The sequence below is a fragment of the Mytilus edulis genome, chromosome 11 (genome assembly GCF_963676685.1).
Source record: "Mytilus edulis chromosome 11, xbMytEdul2.2, whole genome shotgun sequence".
NCBI lineage: Eukaryota > Metazoa > Mollusca > Bivalvia > Mytilida > Mytilidae > Mytilus > Mytilus edulis.
This window is the reverse complement of record NC_092354.1, coordinates 77,299,946-77,317,734: the sequence shown is the minus strand read 5'-3', so window position 1 is coordinate 77,317,734 and position 17,789 is coordinate 77,299,946. Positions and strand designations below refer to the sequence as shown.

Sequence of the window (17,789 nt, the reverse complement as noted above, 5' to 3'; positions counted from 1 at the left end):
TCGATTTTGATGAAGCAATTAAAACTTGGGCTAGGTCTTCAATGAAAGGTGCAAAGTTTGAGACTTTTAATGTAAATATATAGAGAATTATGTGTTTTGATATGAGCGTCACTGATGAGTCTTATGTTGACGAAACGCGCGTTTGGCGTACTTAATTATAATCCTGGTACCTTTGACAACTATTATCATATAAACGGCTGTTACTTCTAAAAAAAAACACCAAATTTGTTGATATTTTGAAAAATAAGGGGAGATAATTCAAATAGTACGGAGTCTTACGTCCAGAAAACTTCACAATTAGCATAACTAAAACAGTTAATTTCAAGCAGTACAAATGACCGTACGTGTGATTGTTACACTATTGTATTCTAATACAAATTAAGAACTTAGTCTAACAAGTCATTTCTATGTGAAATAGATATGAGTTTGATTTATACGCACGGATTAACATGTATCAACTATCGGGAAGTTAATACTAAGAATCCATGCTTCTATCAAATCAAAAATAGAGCTTAAATCGCTAACGACACACTTTAGAGATTGAAATGTTTCCAAGTAATGAAAAAGATTGTTATGTATATTTACCTGTTGTATCATAAATATCACATTTGCTATAACTGATCAATCAATGTGTTCAAATATGAAAGTGGGTTGTTGTCGAAAAGAAAGATGTACGACCGTAACATATCGGTTATTAGTTATTAATCAAGAATCTTGGTGCTCTCAGTTTTTGTATGACACTGCTGGTGGACGTTTCGTCCCTGCGGGTATCATCAGCCCAGTAGTCAACACTTCGGCGTTGACATGAATATCAATAATGTGGTCATTTTTATACATTTCCTGTTCACAAAACTTTGAATTTTTCGAAAAACTAAGGAATTTTGGTTACTCAATGCTTTTCAGCTTTGTACTTGTTTGGCTTTATAAATATTTTGATATGAGCGTCACTGATGAGTCTTATGTAGACGAAACGCGCGTCTAGCGTGCTAAATTATAATATCGATACATTTGACTCATAATATTGATATCATACAAATTCAACTTCTTATGTTGATTATTGTTGCATTATTGCTATGTTGAGTTTAAAACTCCAACAGCCCTTGTTGACCACAAATATATTTAAGATGCCTTCTGTTCACATAGCACGTAATATGTTTGGTTGCAATACATCCTTTATAGTTACTTCTCAATCTTTTTGTTTTAAACGTTCAGATATTAAATATATCCATATAGTTATGTACCAATTGATATATCAACGATATAAATAGTTTGAAGAATATATAGAAATGATACCATGTAAATTATCAGTCAGATCAATAACAAAAGTTTAAAGTTCAAAACTGAATGTATATCAGTGTTATTCTAACATTACAACTACGTTTTAAACCCGTAACGCTCTGATACTATTTCTAAGGTATTTATTTTTAAACTAACAATAATATCCTTATATATCTTATTTAAGGAAATTTACATATATATGCATTGTAATTGTCTGACGAAACCAGATACAAGATTATACACATAGTAAGTATAATATAGATTGAACTGATATCACATATATTTTATCAAGTGTATCAGTTATATTATCACACTTGTGTGTGTAATGTGTGCGTTTTTAAATGAAGTGCAGGGAAGTTAGTTCTTGGTAGTTACCTCGAAGGAATGTTATTAAATGTTGTAGCTACATAGAATTGTATGTATCATTGAGTTAAATATAGCGTTGAATTACATTTCATATATTTCACTTGGTATTACAATGCTAAATATGAAGGCGTCAAACGAAGGTAGACCCGGATTGTTAAACGTGTAGTATCGTCTATTGTTTATACTTTTTCGACATAGATACACAATAACGGATTTAAATTACAACTAATCTTTACTAATTTCAAGATAATATAATTAGACCAACTCAATATAGTTACTATCTGCAACTGCACCTAAAAAAAACAGTTACAAAGCATATTATTATGTTGTAAATTCAGAAATCCATTTATTAATACGATTGTTGAATAATGTTTCCAAAACACGAAATTCATTATTTCGATATTTGGACATGATGCATAAAATAAAAATTTCTGTTATGATCGTATTTGTAAAGGTCATCAGAACTACCAAATTTTTCAACGGAAACATAAGCATGTAATTATTCTTGCCATCTAAATACTATCGTGCTATTGAAATAATTATTCCCACGAATAAGAAACGATATTGGTAGTTTTTTTTCCTAAAATAACAACTCGGAAAGTCAGGGAGTTATTAGAATTTCAATACTGGATTACTTTTTGAAACAAGAGGCTCTCAAGAGCCTGAATCGCTCACCTGGTAAACAATGCCTTATTGAACATATTGAACCATGCCAGGCAAACATGTACAGCTAACAATTCTTCAATATTACAAATATATATGACTTACTGTTTATAAATAAAGAAAATGACACAAACACTTAAAACTTAGCAACGGACTGTGAAAATGAGGTCAAGTTCAAATAAAACCTGCGTAACCGACATATAGATCATAAAATATTTTCATACACCAAATATAGTTGACCTAATGCATAAAGTATTAAAAAAATAGACCAAAACTAAAAACGTTAACTTTGACCACTGAATTATGAAAATGAGGTCAAGGTTAGATGACACCTGTCAGCTAGACATGTACACATTACAATCATTCTATACACCAATTTTAGTAGACCTATTGCATATAGTATAAGAAAAACAGACCAAAACACAAAAACTTAACTATAACCACTGAACCATGAAAATGAGGTCAAGGTGAGATTACACCTGCCAGTTGGACATGTACACTTTACAGTTCTTCTATACACCAAATTTACTAGACTTATTGCTTATAGTATCTGAGATATAGACTTGACCACGAAAATTTAACGTTGTTCACTGATCCATGAAATGAGGTCGAGGTCAAGTGAAAACTGTCCGACAGGCATGAGGACCTTGCAAGGAACGCACGTACCAAATATAGTTATTCAATTCTGCCGCCGGATCACTATCCATATATCAAGTTAACTGCAACAAAAGTTGCAGGCTCGACAAAATGATCAAGACAATTTTTTTAACTAATCATTTATTAAGAGAAAAAACTTGCATACATGTACTTACTATACATCTTTTTCTAAAATAAAATTTTACCCTGCTAGGTAGAGAATAGGTAGGTAGATTATGTTGGACATTGTTAAACTTTGAACCCCTTAACTAAGAAACATTGACTATGAAGATTACCTCGGTACCATAGTGTTAGTGTGTTAAAATATAGCCACAATAAAAAATCCTCAATTCTCATCCCCTCCCATATTGATTTTTCGAGTCTCAAAAAAAATAATTTAGATTTTTAGCCAATTTTATGTGATTTTGTTTTAAATTGACATTTCTTTCAATTAAAATAGTTGACTGCTAAGCATTGTACAACTGACCACTTCAAAATGTCAAATCAATCTACAGCATTTAAGCTAAGAAAAGTGTTACGAAAATTTTAACATTTTATAGGATCGGCAAACAAGATGAAGTTTGTTGATCATGCCAAAAGCACTTATACTTTACAACTTGTCACAACAAAGCTGAGGTAATCTTCATACCAAATATTAAATCAATCTGATGCAAAGTAGCTAATCCATTCAGTAGTTTCAGAGGAGAAGATTTTTTAAAGTTAGCAAATATGATGAACAAATTGTGAAAAATTGACAATTTTGGTCATATTAACCTATTTGTAGATCTTACTTTGCTGATCATTTTTGCTGTTTACAGTTTATCTTTATCTATAATGATATTCAAGATAATGACCAAAAACTGCAAAATTTCCTTAAAATTACCAATTAAGTGGCAGCAACCCAACAATGGTTTGTTTGATTCGTCTGAAAATTTCAGGGCGGATAGATCTTGACCTAATGAACATTTTTACCCCATGTCAGATTTGCTCTAAATGCTTTCGTTTTTGAGATATAAGCCAAAAACTGCATTTGACCCCTATGTTCTATTTAAAGTAAGGGCGGCCATGTTTTTTGACGGATCAAAAATCGAAGCACACACTTTGTGCATGATAATCTAAGGAACTATCATGCTAAGTTTCATCCAAATCCATTCAGTAGTTTGAAAGGAGAAGATTTTTTAAAGTTAGCAAATATGATGAACAAATTGTGAAAAGTTGTCATTAAAGGACATTTACCCCTTAAGGGGTCAATTGACAATTTTGGTCATATTAACCTATTTGTAGATCTTACTTTGCTGATCATTTTTGCTGTTTACAGTTTATCTTCATCTATAATAATATTCAAGATAATGACCAAAAACTGCAAAATTTCCTTAAAATTACCATTTAAGTGGCAGCAACCCAAAAATGGTTTGTTTGATTCGTCTGAAAATTTCAGGGCGGATAGATCTTGACCTAATGAACATTTTTACCCCCATGTCAGATTTGCTCAAAATGCTTCCGTTTTTGAGATATAAGCCAAAAACTGCATTTGACCCCTATGTTCTATTTTAAGTAACGGCGGCCATGTTTTTTGACGGATCAAAAATCGAAGCACACACTTTGTGCAGGATAATCTAAGGAACAATCATTTTAAGTTTCATTCAAATCCATTCAGTAGTTTCAGAGGAGAAGATGTTTGAAAAATTGTTAACGACGACAGACGACGACGACGACGACGACGACGACGACGACGGACGCCAAGTGATGAGAAAAGCTCACATGGCCTTTTAGGCCAGGTGAGCTAAAAATGGGATATCAAATAGTTGTCATTGTCGTTTTATTTCAAATTCTTTCATTTATGCTAATGGTCTTTTTCTATTCAAAGTAAGTATACCAGTTCTTGTGCCTTATTTAAAGACGATTCAGGGACGGACATTTACTCACAAGTACATTTATAACAATTAATTGTAATATTGGCATTCTGAATCGCTTTTCTGAGGCATATCCTTCAATAAACATATGGTACTCTACTATTTATTATAAACGCAATAACACATTTTATAATATTTCTTGGAAATTGTAGTGTCTATACAACATGAACGAGATATCATATTATCCTATGTGATCCCTAAAGGTCACTTGATACGATTATATAATCAGTAAACAATTTATATTCAAATGTATCTGACAGGTAATCTATTCTACCTCTTACTAGTTTGTGAACAATTGAAGGTTTTTAAATTTGTTTACGAAATTCAATAATCATATTGTGAATAGAATAATACACGTATTTATATGTTTTAGATAAACACAATCGTATAAGAAGATAAAAATAGTACAGAATAATATACGAGGAAGTATATTTTCTTGTCTCAAATGTCATGATGGAAACTGATAGCCATATCAAACAGTGTAGTGTTGATGAACCATGTAGTAGGAGTTTCACATGTACTTCAAATAGTACTTTTACTGATACAGATCTAGATGTAAGATCAACAGTTCATGGCAGCGGCAAGTCGGAAGGTTTACCTGCATCAAATAATGAAAGTAGCATACCTTATGTTCAAAATGGATGTGCTGGTTCAAGCATACTTCATCCACACGAAACAGTGATTTACAGTCAGAGTGCACCACAACAAGCAAATGTTGAAAAGAAACGACAATGTCTGTTCACACAACATGCACACAGACAACATGGTATCAAAAATGAAAATAGAAGTACTCGACGTGCTAAGTTTAGATCATACTCGAAATACGGTATTAGGGAACAATCTTTTATTGGTTGGATATCAGACTGTGTTTTACCTATATGGATGTTTGCTAAGGCAGGTTTCTTTTACAAAGGTAAATATAAACTTAACGTATTGTACATGTACAGCATAGTGTCATACATGAGTCAACTTTTTTAATGGATGCCACTAAGAATAAAATATTGAATGAACTTTAATAAAAACAAAACTCACGAAACAAGTTTTATACTTTTGATATTTTGTGATGCCACCCCTCTGAACTAGAACTTGTCTGTAGCTACTTGGGAGGCGCGCATAAATTCTCTGAATATAAAATAATGGCACTTCTAACCAGGCACGCAGTAATTCTTTAGGTCTTCAACGTTACGAACCAGGAAAAGTGTATTTTGTATTCTATTCGTCATCAGAGACCAGACATTTTCGATCGGGTTCAAGTCGGGTGATTGTGCAGGTCAGGTCGTTTGTGGTCTTAGTTGTGCCTTTTTCATTCTTCAATGCCAAAATGTTTGGTTACAACTTGCCATAACTTATCGTCTAGTGTTTTTTTTTTATATACTTGACATAGTTCATATAACCATTTACCATAGCTTCATTATATGTTATACATCCCAAGACCCAAATATTACGATTGTGCAACATATTTGAAGCATTTAGGTCTCCAAATGTCATTTGACTTCCTCCAATCTTCAGTGTACCTTCATGTTTGTTCACGTTCGTCATCTTATCTGTAAATATATTTTTTTTTTCAAATGATTGTTAACAGTCCAATGAAGTTAATTATACAATAAGCAACTCTCTATTTTTGATTTACAACCCTGATGACAAAATCGTCTGGTGTACGCTAATTCATGCAACTTTAGTTGAACAGTTCGTCTGTATACATCAGCGGGTGTACGAGTGTTGAATTCCTTAGTGGCATCCTTTAGGGTTGAACTGAGAGACGTTTTCACAATCCGTGACAAAGTGTTTTCTGCCTGTTAGGTGACAAATTTTCTCCTTCCGCTTCGTGAAAAAATTTCTGTATTACCACGCATCCGTCAACGCTTTAAAAGACAGGAAATTGTGGAATTAGCGCTTTCAAAGCTTTTCACAACACTGCTTGCCCTATGACCACTTTCAATTAAACTTATGATAGCCCTTCGGTGTCGTCTGACAATTCTTTCCCGTGCTTAGTCATTTTAGTTTATATCAATAATGGCTAAACTTCGCTACGATTTCGATTAAAAATCCGTATGTATGAAAGTGTCAGACCACCAATTAAAAATCCCTATCTGTTCAACCAAATTTTGCAATTTTCACAGTTTCCTAAATATTTTACCTTAAGTTTAACTTTATAGAAACCAGGTATATCCTTAATTGTACATGTATCAGCTTTCTACATGCCATTTTTCACCATACCTTTAAAGCCTTCTAACAAAATAACTGACCTCCAAACAGAGGTACTCCAAAACAAAAACCTGGTTTTCTGGAAATCTAAAATTAGTATACTATGGAGCGCATTAATCCTCAATTTTTAATGCAAACTCATAGACAAGTAAATTTTGGCTCAAAATGATCTAAATATATTTCTTTTTCACCAAAAGTTTCATTTCTGCAAATTTGTTGGTCAGTTTAAATAAACAAGGACATCAAAAGCACTATTTTTTGACAGAGTAGGGCTACTTTTACATACGTTCTAAATTGGAGGGAGTATTTGGTGGTCTGACACCTAAAGAGCAAAAAAAATGATCAGAAATCTTTTGTTTTTTTAATTCTTAATCCTTAGTCAATGTGAAGTTAAAAACATCCTTTCTGAGCATAATGCGACTCATATTACAAATTTCACAGCTCAATTTAAACTGACTGTAATGTGAGCCTTTGATAGAAAATACAAGAAAATCTCATTTTTGACTAGAGAAACATAAACTTTCAATATCAAGATCAGCTTTTGTTGACTTTTCCTTGTTTGTTCTACTGCTTTAAAGACTTTCCACAATTTTTAAAATGAGTTAAATAAAAAAGTCCAAGGTATTGAAGAGTCAAGAAATATTGACCCCCCCCTTTTTTACACCTGATGTCAGTAATGGGAGTATTAACTGATCAAAAGTGCAGTTATGGTCATTTAACTGTTTTATTTACTATCAATCAATAAAATTTAAAGTATAAAACTTTCATTTGGGATAATAAATGAGAGTTTTGTGAGTTTATGCAGTGTTTATATCAGGCTATGTTAACTGCCATATACATGGTATGCCTCAATGATATAAGGGGTACAAATCAAATAATTTCATCAAATCTTCATGACGACAATTTGTTTGGGGTAGCAATCAACCTATGTTTAAATGTTTAACACCACAGAAACAACTTCCTGTGCATTTATAACAATTTATAACATTTTTTATATGAAAGCATATTGTCAGGGTGGGAAAAGCTAAAAATAGCACACATTCAGATTTAAGGCTCTAAATTTGCAATATGTGACTTTTTGCTCCAAAAAAGATTAAAATATGTCTACTTAATTTCAATAAATCAGTTAAGACCAAAGTATCAATTGTTTTCTGAATTTTGGGTTTCACCGCATTTCTCTTAAGAGTAAAAAAGGTTGATCAGAAATCTTTTGTTTTGTTTATTCTTAATCCTTAGTCAATTTGAAGTTAAAAACATCCTTTCTGAGCACAATGCGACTCATATTACAAATTTCACAACTCAATTTAAACTGACTGTAATGAGAGCCTTTGATAGAAAATACTTGAAAATCGAATTTTGGACTAGAGAAACATAAACTTTCAATATCAAGATCAGCTTTTGTTGATTTTACCTTGTTTGTTCTACTGCTTTAAAGACTTTCCACAATTTTTACAATGAGTTTAATAAAAAAAAATCCAAGGTATTGAAGAGTCAAGGAATATTGACCCCCCTTTTTTACACCTGATGTCAGTAATGGGAGTATTAACTGATCAAAAGTGCAGTCATGGTCACTAAATGTTTTATTTACTATCAGTCAATAAAAATTAAAGTATAAAACTTTCATTTGGGATAATAAATGAGATTTTTGTGAGTTTATGCAGTGTTTATATCAGGCTATGTTAACTGCCATATACATGGTATGCCGCAATGATATAACGGGTACAAATCAAATAATTTCATCAAATCTTCATGACGACAATTTGTTTGGGGTAGCAATCAACCTATGTTAAAATGTTTAACACCACAGAAACAACTTACTGTGAATTTATAACAATTTATAACATTTTTTATATGAAAGCATATTGTCAGGGTGGGAAAAGCTAAAAATAGCACACAATCAGATTTAAGGCTCTAAATTTGCAATATGTGACTTTTTGCTCCAAAAAAGATTAAAATATGGCTACTATTACTTCAAATGATCAGTTAAGACCAAACAATCAATTGTTTCTGAATTTTGGGTTTCGCCGCATTTCTCAGACCACCAATTAAAAATCCCTATCTGTTCAACCAAATTTTGCAATTTTCACAGTTTCCTAAATATTTTACCTTAAGTTTAACTTTATAGAAACCAGGTATATCCCTAATTGTACATGTATCAGCTTTCTACATGCCAATTTTCACCATACCTTTAAAGCCTTCTAACAAAATAACTGACCTCCAAACAGAGGTACTCCAAAACAAAAACCCGGTTTTCTGGAAATCTAAAATAAGTATACTATGGAGCGCATTAATCCTCTATTTTTAATGCAAACTCATAGACGAGTAAATTTTGGCTCAAAATGATCTAGATATATGTCTCTTTCACCAAAAGTTTAATTTCTGCAAATTTGTTGGTCAGTTTAAATCAAAAAGGACATCAAAAGCACTATTTTGTGTCAGAGTAGGGCTACTTTTACATACGTTCTAAATTGGAGGGAGTAATTGGTGGTCTGACACCTGAAGAGCAAAAAAGGTTGATCAGAAATCTTTTGTTTTGTTTATTCTTAATCCTTAGTCAATTTGAAGTTAAAACATCCTTTCTGAGCATAATGCGACTCATATTACAAATTTCACAGCTCAATTTAAACTGACTGTAATGTAAGCCTTTGATAGAAAATACTTGAAAATCTCATTTTGGACTAGAGAAACATAAACTTTCAATATCAAGATCAGCTTTTGTGGATTTTTCCTTGTTTGTTTTACTGCTTTAAAGACTTTCCACAATTTTTACAATGAGTTTAATAAAAAAATCCAAGGTATTGAAGAGTCTAGGAATATTGACCCCCCTTTTTTACACCTGATATCAGTAATGGGAGTATTAACTGATCAAAAGTGCAGTCATGGTCATTTAACTGTTTTATTTACTATCAGTCAATAAAATTTAAAGTATAAAACTTTCATTTGGGATAATAAATGAGATTTTTGTGAGTTTATGCAGTGTTTATATCAGGCTATGTTAACTGCCATATACATGGTATGCCTCAGTGATATAAGGGGTAAAAAATCAAATAATTTTATCAAATCTTCATGACGACAATTTTTTTGGGGTAGCAATCAACCTATGTTTAAATGTTTAACACCACAGAAACAACTTACTGTGCATTTATAACAATTTATAACATTTTTTATATGAAAGCATATTGTCAGGGTGGGAAAAGCTAAAAATAGCACACATTCAGATTTAAGGCTCTAAATTTGCAATATGTGACTTTTTGCTCCAAAAAAAGATTAAAATATGGCTACTATTATTTTAAATGATCAGTTAAGACCAAACAATCAATTTTTTTCTGAATTTTGGGTTTCGCCGCATTTCTCAGACCACCAATTAAAAATCCCTATCTGTTCAACCAAATTTTGCAATTTTCACAGTTTCCTAAATATTTTACCTTACGTTTAACTTTATAGAAACCAGGTATATCCCTAATTGTACATGTATCAACTTTCTACATGCCAATTTTCACCATACCTTTAAAGCCTTCTAACAAAATAACTGACCTCCAAACAGAGGTACTACAAAACAAAAACCTGGTTTTCTGGAAATATAAAATTAGTATACTATGGAGCGCATTAATCCTCAATTTTTAATGCAAACTCATAGACAAGTAAATTTTGGCTCAAAATGATCTAGATATATTTCTCTTTCACCAAAAGTTTAATTTCTGCAAATTTGTTGGTCAGTTTAAGTAAACAAGGACATCAAAAGCACTATTTTTTGTCAGAGTAGGGCTACTTTTACATACGTTCTAAATTGGAGGGAGTAATTGGTGGTCTGACACCTAGTCAAGTTCGAGTTATTCGCCTTTGAACACATGTTATTGATTTAAAGTTACATAACATCTATAATGACGTTCTTAAAAGTCGGACAACAAAAATCTAATAATCTAAAAAGTATAAACAATACATCCGTCAGTCTAATTCAGTCTTCAGGTTCATTTTCAGACTATTCCAATGTTGGAAATGCAATATTGATCCGTATATTTGCTTACATCTAATGCAGACTAGTACTTTTAAGAAGCTTTTTGAAAAGAATGTATACTTATGACTACTGAATCTATGTGATCTTAAAGTGAACAAATCTTAATTGATTGCCTAGGTGGATAAGTATGGAAATTGACTGAAAGATTAAAAATTGGTCAAAATGCCCTTTTCAAAATTTGTTTTCTGATGTACTCTTTTTAAAAAGGAAAGTGAGTCGATCTTTCACATCAATTGGTGTTGGGGTTTTTTTTGGGGGGGGGGGTGACTAGAATTTAGAAATAAAGGCAACAGTAGTATACCAATGTTTTAGAAGTCATAAATCGATTGAGAAAAAAACAAATCCGGGTTACAAACTAAAACCGAAGGAAACACTTCAACAATCAGAGGAAAACAAAGAAACAACAGAAACACTGCTGTTAAATATAAAACAAACGACAATGCAATATACATAGAAACGAAATATTGGTGAACAACTGCCATATACCTGACTTGGTATGAGACATTTTAAGAAAATGTGGTTGGTTGAACCTTGTTTTGTGGCTAGCAAAATCTTGCGCTATATGGCAATGTTGAATATACCGCTAAAATGACAACACAACATGACAGGAGTACAGTACAAATACACGCAAGAGCACTATTCTTATTAGGAAATATTGAAATACACATACATGTTGACAAACATTCTTATGCTAATAGAAAGACAACACGTAAAAAAAATCCTAAAATTGAAATAGCACAAGAAAGATCACATAAGAATCTTTCAGAATTCACAACTATACTACACAAAGAAATAGTTGACGTTTAAACTCTAAGAAGTTTAGCACATATACATGTAGAAAATATCCCGCACATTCCTTTAAATTTCCATTCTGTGATATAGTTTTTAACGAAACATCATAATGACATTTGCACAGTTTAAGTCGCGAAGGGCGTTTCATTGGTAAATTGCTCTGTCTATATTAACAGAATTGAAACAAAACTATAAGTAGTGATTTTGAAATCGATCCAACCTGAGAAAATTTATGTTTGGCGTATCTAATTATAAGTCATGTAAATGTTTAAAAGCATTAGTCTGTTAGACGTCACTATGAATATAATTTGGTAAATGTTGTTATTGGTATTATCTAAAAGACTTATATTCTGCATAAAACACTACCAGAACCTTTTCAAATTGTAGAATTGTCTCAATACCTGCAACAGTAGTCGCTAATACACTCTATTATTTGTTGTTTTTTTCCATTTTAATCGTAGTATTAACTGCAGCTGCATATACACTTTTAACAGCTCTCTGCAGAAGCGACAAAAATTTGACCCTGCGTTCGAATTAAATGATTGTCATGTTGAAAGCGGGGATGAACAGGTTTAAAATATAAACATGTGTTGATAAAATAGGATATTAAGCAAGAGTATCAACTCATTTTATAAAACAACATCTTGTACCTCTGCCAATAAGAAAACCCGAGCCAATTATTATAATGATAATAAACTCATCTTACAGGTAGATACCAGGATTTTGTATTTACGCCAGATGCGCGTTTCGTCTACAAAAGAATCATCCATAACGTTTAAATCCAATTCTTTTTTTTTAGAATATATTTTCTGTATTTGGGATATTTTGTAATGATCATGTAGACACTCAGTCGTTAAGGATCTTGTCTAAGTCTTTATATTTGTCAATATATATATATAATATCATTAACGGTACCAATTTTTCTGCACCAGATGCAATACATGTCTCTTCAGTGATGATCGTTGCCAAATTCTGTAAAATCCAAAGCTTATATAAAAGATGAAGGGCTATAATCCAAAAATTCCAAAAAGTATTGCCAAATCCGTCAAAGGAATGAGAGCTTTGCATGAGGGAGATACATTCCTTAATTTACAATAATTTTTTATATTTTGTAACAGCAAATTTTATACACAAACAAATCCGTATTTTAATGCCAGTACCGGAATACTGGCTACTGGGCTTGTGATACCCTCGGGGACTATCAGTCTACCAGCAGAGGTATCGACCCAGTGGTAGCATTAACATTAAAGGTACCAATTTTTCTGCACCAGATGCGCATTTCGACAATACATGTCTCTATCTGTCTTTGTGTAACCGTTGTTTATGCCTCACATCTCTTGTCTTTGCGATTGCTATTTAATTGTTGTTTGTATTTCTGTGTTTTTTTACCATAATCAATTTATCTTGCACATGATTCTTGTCGCACCTTATATAACATTTTGTTTCGTTTAAATAATGACATATAAAATGTCCTGTTGTTTAAATATTTTACTAATTGTTCAATTGAGAACAATTCAGCTTTTTGAAATTAATTAATGTACGGAATAATGAACAAGACAAGAGATGTGAGGCATAAACAACGGTTACACAAAGACAGATAGAGACATGTATTGTCGACATGCGCATTACAAAGGTTCGCTTCTGCAATGAGTTTGACTGTCCCTTTGGTATCTTTCGTCCCTCTTTTATATAGGTATGATTCCATATAAGATAATTAATGATTGAATGATACTTTTGTTAACTCTTTATTTCACATGTTTCAATTTCGATTCATATGAAAGTTGTTTTAAGTGGCACATGAACACGAATTTGCACTTATGCCACATGTTTGGGTTTTTTTTTTTTCATGTTAAGTAAATCAATTCCAAACCATGATCAACATGATCAATGTCGAATCTGTAAACAAATCTGTTTGTAGGTAAACAAACCCGAAAATCTTAAAATGCAATTAATGAAATGTTTTAATCAATCATCTAGTCAATGTTATTTGGAAAATGGCATTAATTCAGTTATACAAAGTTTAAACAGAAATGTAGTATCAAATGCTTTAACCTCCGTTATTGTATACAGGATTTGCAGACATCGTGGCTTGCTTTGAGTGTGGAATTATACATCGAAGATGGCAAAAGGATGACGATCCTGTCAAAACACATATTATGCTGCAACCAGAATGCCCGTATATAATGGATCTTATAGAAGAAGGCATACAATCATGTGAACAGCTCCAGAGATATGGAAGCTGTAGTGAGGTAATTTACAAGTTCCAAGTGCTCTACAATTGGCGATCTCGAAAAACAATCAAGCCTTTTCGACTACCATACTAAATTAAGAAAGTATCTAGAAAATACCCACCTTTTTGCACATAATCTACTATATACTGCTTATTAAAAGCTACAAAGCATTGGTATTCATATTAATGTCAGATAAGACAAACACTATACACTTGCACTATTTGCAGGGAATAAGCAGGTTCGAGAGGGTAAATATTCCCTACATAAAATGATAATTATTTAACCTCACGCTGGATCAAAGGATACATCCGCAAATGTGACATTTGTGAACGTAGTTAAGAGTGATGGGACAATTTCCAAAAAACAAATGTTTTAAGTTACTTTACACCGTTTTTCATATCTCACTTCTTTTCGTCCGTCAATAACTTTATTGAAATAGGTTGACAATTTCAAAAGGCTGAATTGTTCAATTAAGAACATTTCATACATGTCTTAATGGCATGTAATTGAAAGCGCTAGCTTAGCCGTTTTCTATATAATACATGCTAGCCTGATATAGTAAAATATTAAAACAACAGGACATTTTTATATGTCATTATCTAAACGAAACAAAATGTTATTAACTGTACATTAATTCTAGCTTTTCTAGAGATGCTTTCATTATCTTTTTTTCCTAAAAACTACGTACAATATATACATAGTGACTTATTCCATTTTAGAGTTTCGAAATGAATGGTAAGTAATTAATCGTTTAGACAAATTATTGTCTTAGACGTTCATAAACATTTATATTAAGTTCTACCAATTCGAAAGTAAGGATTTATGAAATCTGAAATTGTTTTGGTTTGTCAAATTTAAATATTCTACAAAAAAATATTACACGTTTAGACTCAAAATCTGCTTTTATGTCAGTACTTGATTATTCTGGAAGCGAACGTTCAAATGTTTACGACCAAGTAACCTTATGAAATGAAGGACCACTACAACGAAGTGATATTTGTTAAAGTTGGAATGAGTTTTTTTTATTACTTTTAAATGTTGTTTCTCTTTGTTCACTCAAGGGAAGAGTTTCAGATAAGAGTATAACATTATACATTTAAAAAAAACACATTTGACGAAATATTATTAAATTCAACTAAATTCAAATGTAAGCAGCCACAGTACTATGCAAATATTGGTGTATTATTGACAATATTGAGCAAGCACTTATTGAAAAGATAAAACTATTCCTTCAAGATAAGGGCTAAATAACAATCTCGAGTTTTAATTTTTATAAATGATCAATTCGAACATAGAAAATGTACAGAATAATGAACAATCTTGAAAGGCGTCTATATATAAAAGGTGATATACAACATTTTATTTCTTCAGATGCTTCTGAAAGATCAAATAACGTTGCAGCTACGTGTTCATCTTCGAGCTCAGTAGAGTCGCCATCAAATCCAAGACTACAGTGCAAAGTTTGCCTTGTGAATGCACTGCAGATTACGATCCAACCATGTGGTCATTTTGCCATATGTCAAGACTGTTGTTTCCGTCTTAAACATGAACACAATAGGTGCCCAATTTGCAGAGGACCAATAGACAATACCGTTCGCACATACGTCCCCTAAGAACATTTGCATAGTATATCTCCAGTACTCAGCGAAAAGACAAAGAGAAAAATGTATATATAGCTTTACGTTTGTCAAAATTTAACACAAATATTTCAAATGTTTAGTGTTCCTTATATCTGCTGTGATTAAATAAGAATACCAGCATCAAAGTTACCACAATATAAAAGTATTTTAGGGAAATATGTATCAGAAATTACTAAGATAAATTAAAGGACAAGGTAACAAAAAAGTCTAACTATCATCAATTATATCATAGAATTATCCCTATCGGAAAACTAAGAAAAAGGACTAATAAAGAGTCATTGATTTAGGTGTATAATTTTCAGCTTCGATACCAACATGTATACTTAGTACATATCATATGACATTCATTTATCTCATCATTAAGGTAATTTACCTTTTGTTGATTTCACTATTTCCCCAAATATTAGTATAGTATTTTTTTTATATTTGTACAGAAAATGTCGTACTACAGATAGATGTGGTACACGCATGTGGGCCCATAAAGCAATAACCAAAAACAACACATATGATGAAATAACATTTATAAGCTAACACACAGGCATAATTATTCGCCTTTTTTACCATATGTCAGGTTCTGCTTCGCCACGATCCAGATGTTTCCGATTTTGTGCTCGTGGTTCTTGCATCATTCATACTTTTTTACTTAGTATATAACATGTTTAATTGGGTGTTCCATTTCTTTTCATTCGAGTGCTTATAAAAACTTTTTAAAAAAACTTTTCCAACGCTCTCTATTTTATATTTTAGAATGTATGTTTTACCCTTCCGAATTTCACCCTCGGTTTTAGTGGAGTTCGTGTTGTTTCTTAATTATTATTTATAACTGTTGATGTAAATGTCCTTTAGGTGTGTGAGTCTTTGTTTACTCCTTGGTTTTGATTTTTATTGTCTTTTAAGCAGGCTCGAGGGTTCAAACATTTCAGCAAAACATATATTTCATTATAGATCTAATGTACTACCCTATAAGTTGTTATTTAATGATTTGGTACAAAATAAATTTAAAAATTCGATTGGTTTTGGCCCAAGGTGACTTTTAAAATGTTTATATCATTGAAAAAGCATCAAATTATCTCCCTTTGGTGCAGACATGTCATTTGTTTGCATAACAATTGAAATATTTTTTTTTAACTCATCAGTCACCTATATTTATTCATTTTTTCAAATAAGCTGTAATCAAACTAAAACGACGTAAAATGTAAGCGCTTTCTGTAAGTTAGTTCTTATTTGTTTCAATATTACCTATCTGTCCTATAAGTTCAACTTAACACAACTACCTTAACAAAAATGCATGCTTCTTTTGAAGACAGATTGTGAGCTTAAATGAACGGTTACCTGATTTTTTTAATTTTATTTTTGTATTTAGTATGTGATCAAGTTCATTTATAGAACAAAATAGCGAAATTATATATAAAAAAGACGAGTCCCCTTAAACGACTATTTTCTATGATCAAGACATTTGATCGATAGGTATATATAAGAAAGTGATTTGTCAGATAAAACAAATGTAGAATGAGTGGCTTTTTATCGATTGATCATAGTTATTCATTCACGATTATGAAAAGGTTTGTGGTCAACAATTAAAAACCTGATAATAAATTGTTCAAATAAGGCCTTCGAAAATAGTGGAATAAATTACTTTTGGAGTGTCAAGAACTCGTTGGAAGTACTTGATAAATTGCATGCTTATATTGGTGATTTTGAATCTGTTCAAAGTTTTGATTTTTCTACCCTGTATACCACATTGCCTCACATTCTCATTAAGAAAAAATTCACACACCTAATTAAATGGGCATTCAAAAAATCAGAATGTGAATATATATATGTTCAAACTCTTTTAGGTCATTTTTTAGTAGCAATAAACAAAAAAAAACTATGTTAATTGGACATGCTTTGATACTATATATGCCCTTGAATTTTTACTAGATAACATTTTTGTTCGCTTTGGGGATTCCGTATATCGTCAGATTATCGGAATTCCAATGGAGACTAACTGTGCACCACTTATTGCGGACCTGTTTTTGTATTGTTATGAGTTACAATTTATGACAAA

The 17,789-nt window shown here is 31.7% G+C and overlaps 1 protein-coding gene across 3 annotated transcripts; it reads left to right on the top strand.

The window, feature by feature from the left end:
- Nucleotides 1–1,428: 1,428 nt before the first annotated feature.
- LOC139496324 (baculoviral IAP repeat-containing protein 7-like) lies at nucleotides 1,429–15,812 on the top strand. 3 transcript variants are annotated; one of them, XM_071284840.1, is made up of 5 exons: nucleotides 1,429–1,524; nucleotides 5,230–5,769; nucleotides 13,939–14,117; nucleotides 14,819–14,834; nucleotides 15,471–15,812. In XM_071284840.1, exons 2-5 carry the CDS (start codon nucleotides 5,307–5,309, stop codon nucleotides 15,710–15,712), a joined length of 900 nt encoding a protein of 299 aa, XP_071140941.1. In that variant the 5' UTR covers nucleotides 1,429–1,524; nucleotides 5,230–5,306; the 3' UTR covers nucleotides 15,713–15,812. The 3 variants fall into 3 exon arrangements, with proteins under 3 accessions (XP_071140941.1, XP_071140940.1, XP_071140942.1); XM_071284839.1 differs by lacking the exon at nucleotides 1,429–1,524 and adding an exon at nucleotides 1,561–1,693; XM_071284841.1 differs by lacking the exons at nucleotides 1,429–1,524; nucleotides 14,819–14,834 and adding an exon at nucleotides 1,601–1,693.
- Nucleotides 15,813–17,789: the final 1,977 nt, after the last annotated feature.

Coding starts and splice junctions, on each gene's coding strand:
- LOC139496324 (XM_071284840.1), top strand. CDS start 5,307: ATGATGGAAACTGATAGCCATATCAAACAGTGTAGTGTTGATGAACCA. Junction 5,770..13,938: donor GGCAGGTTTCTTTTACAAAG/GTAAATATAAAC, acceptor TATTGTATACAG/GATTTGCAGACATCGTGGCT.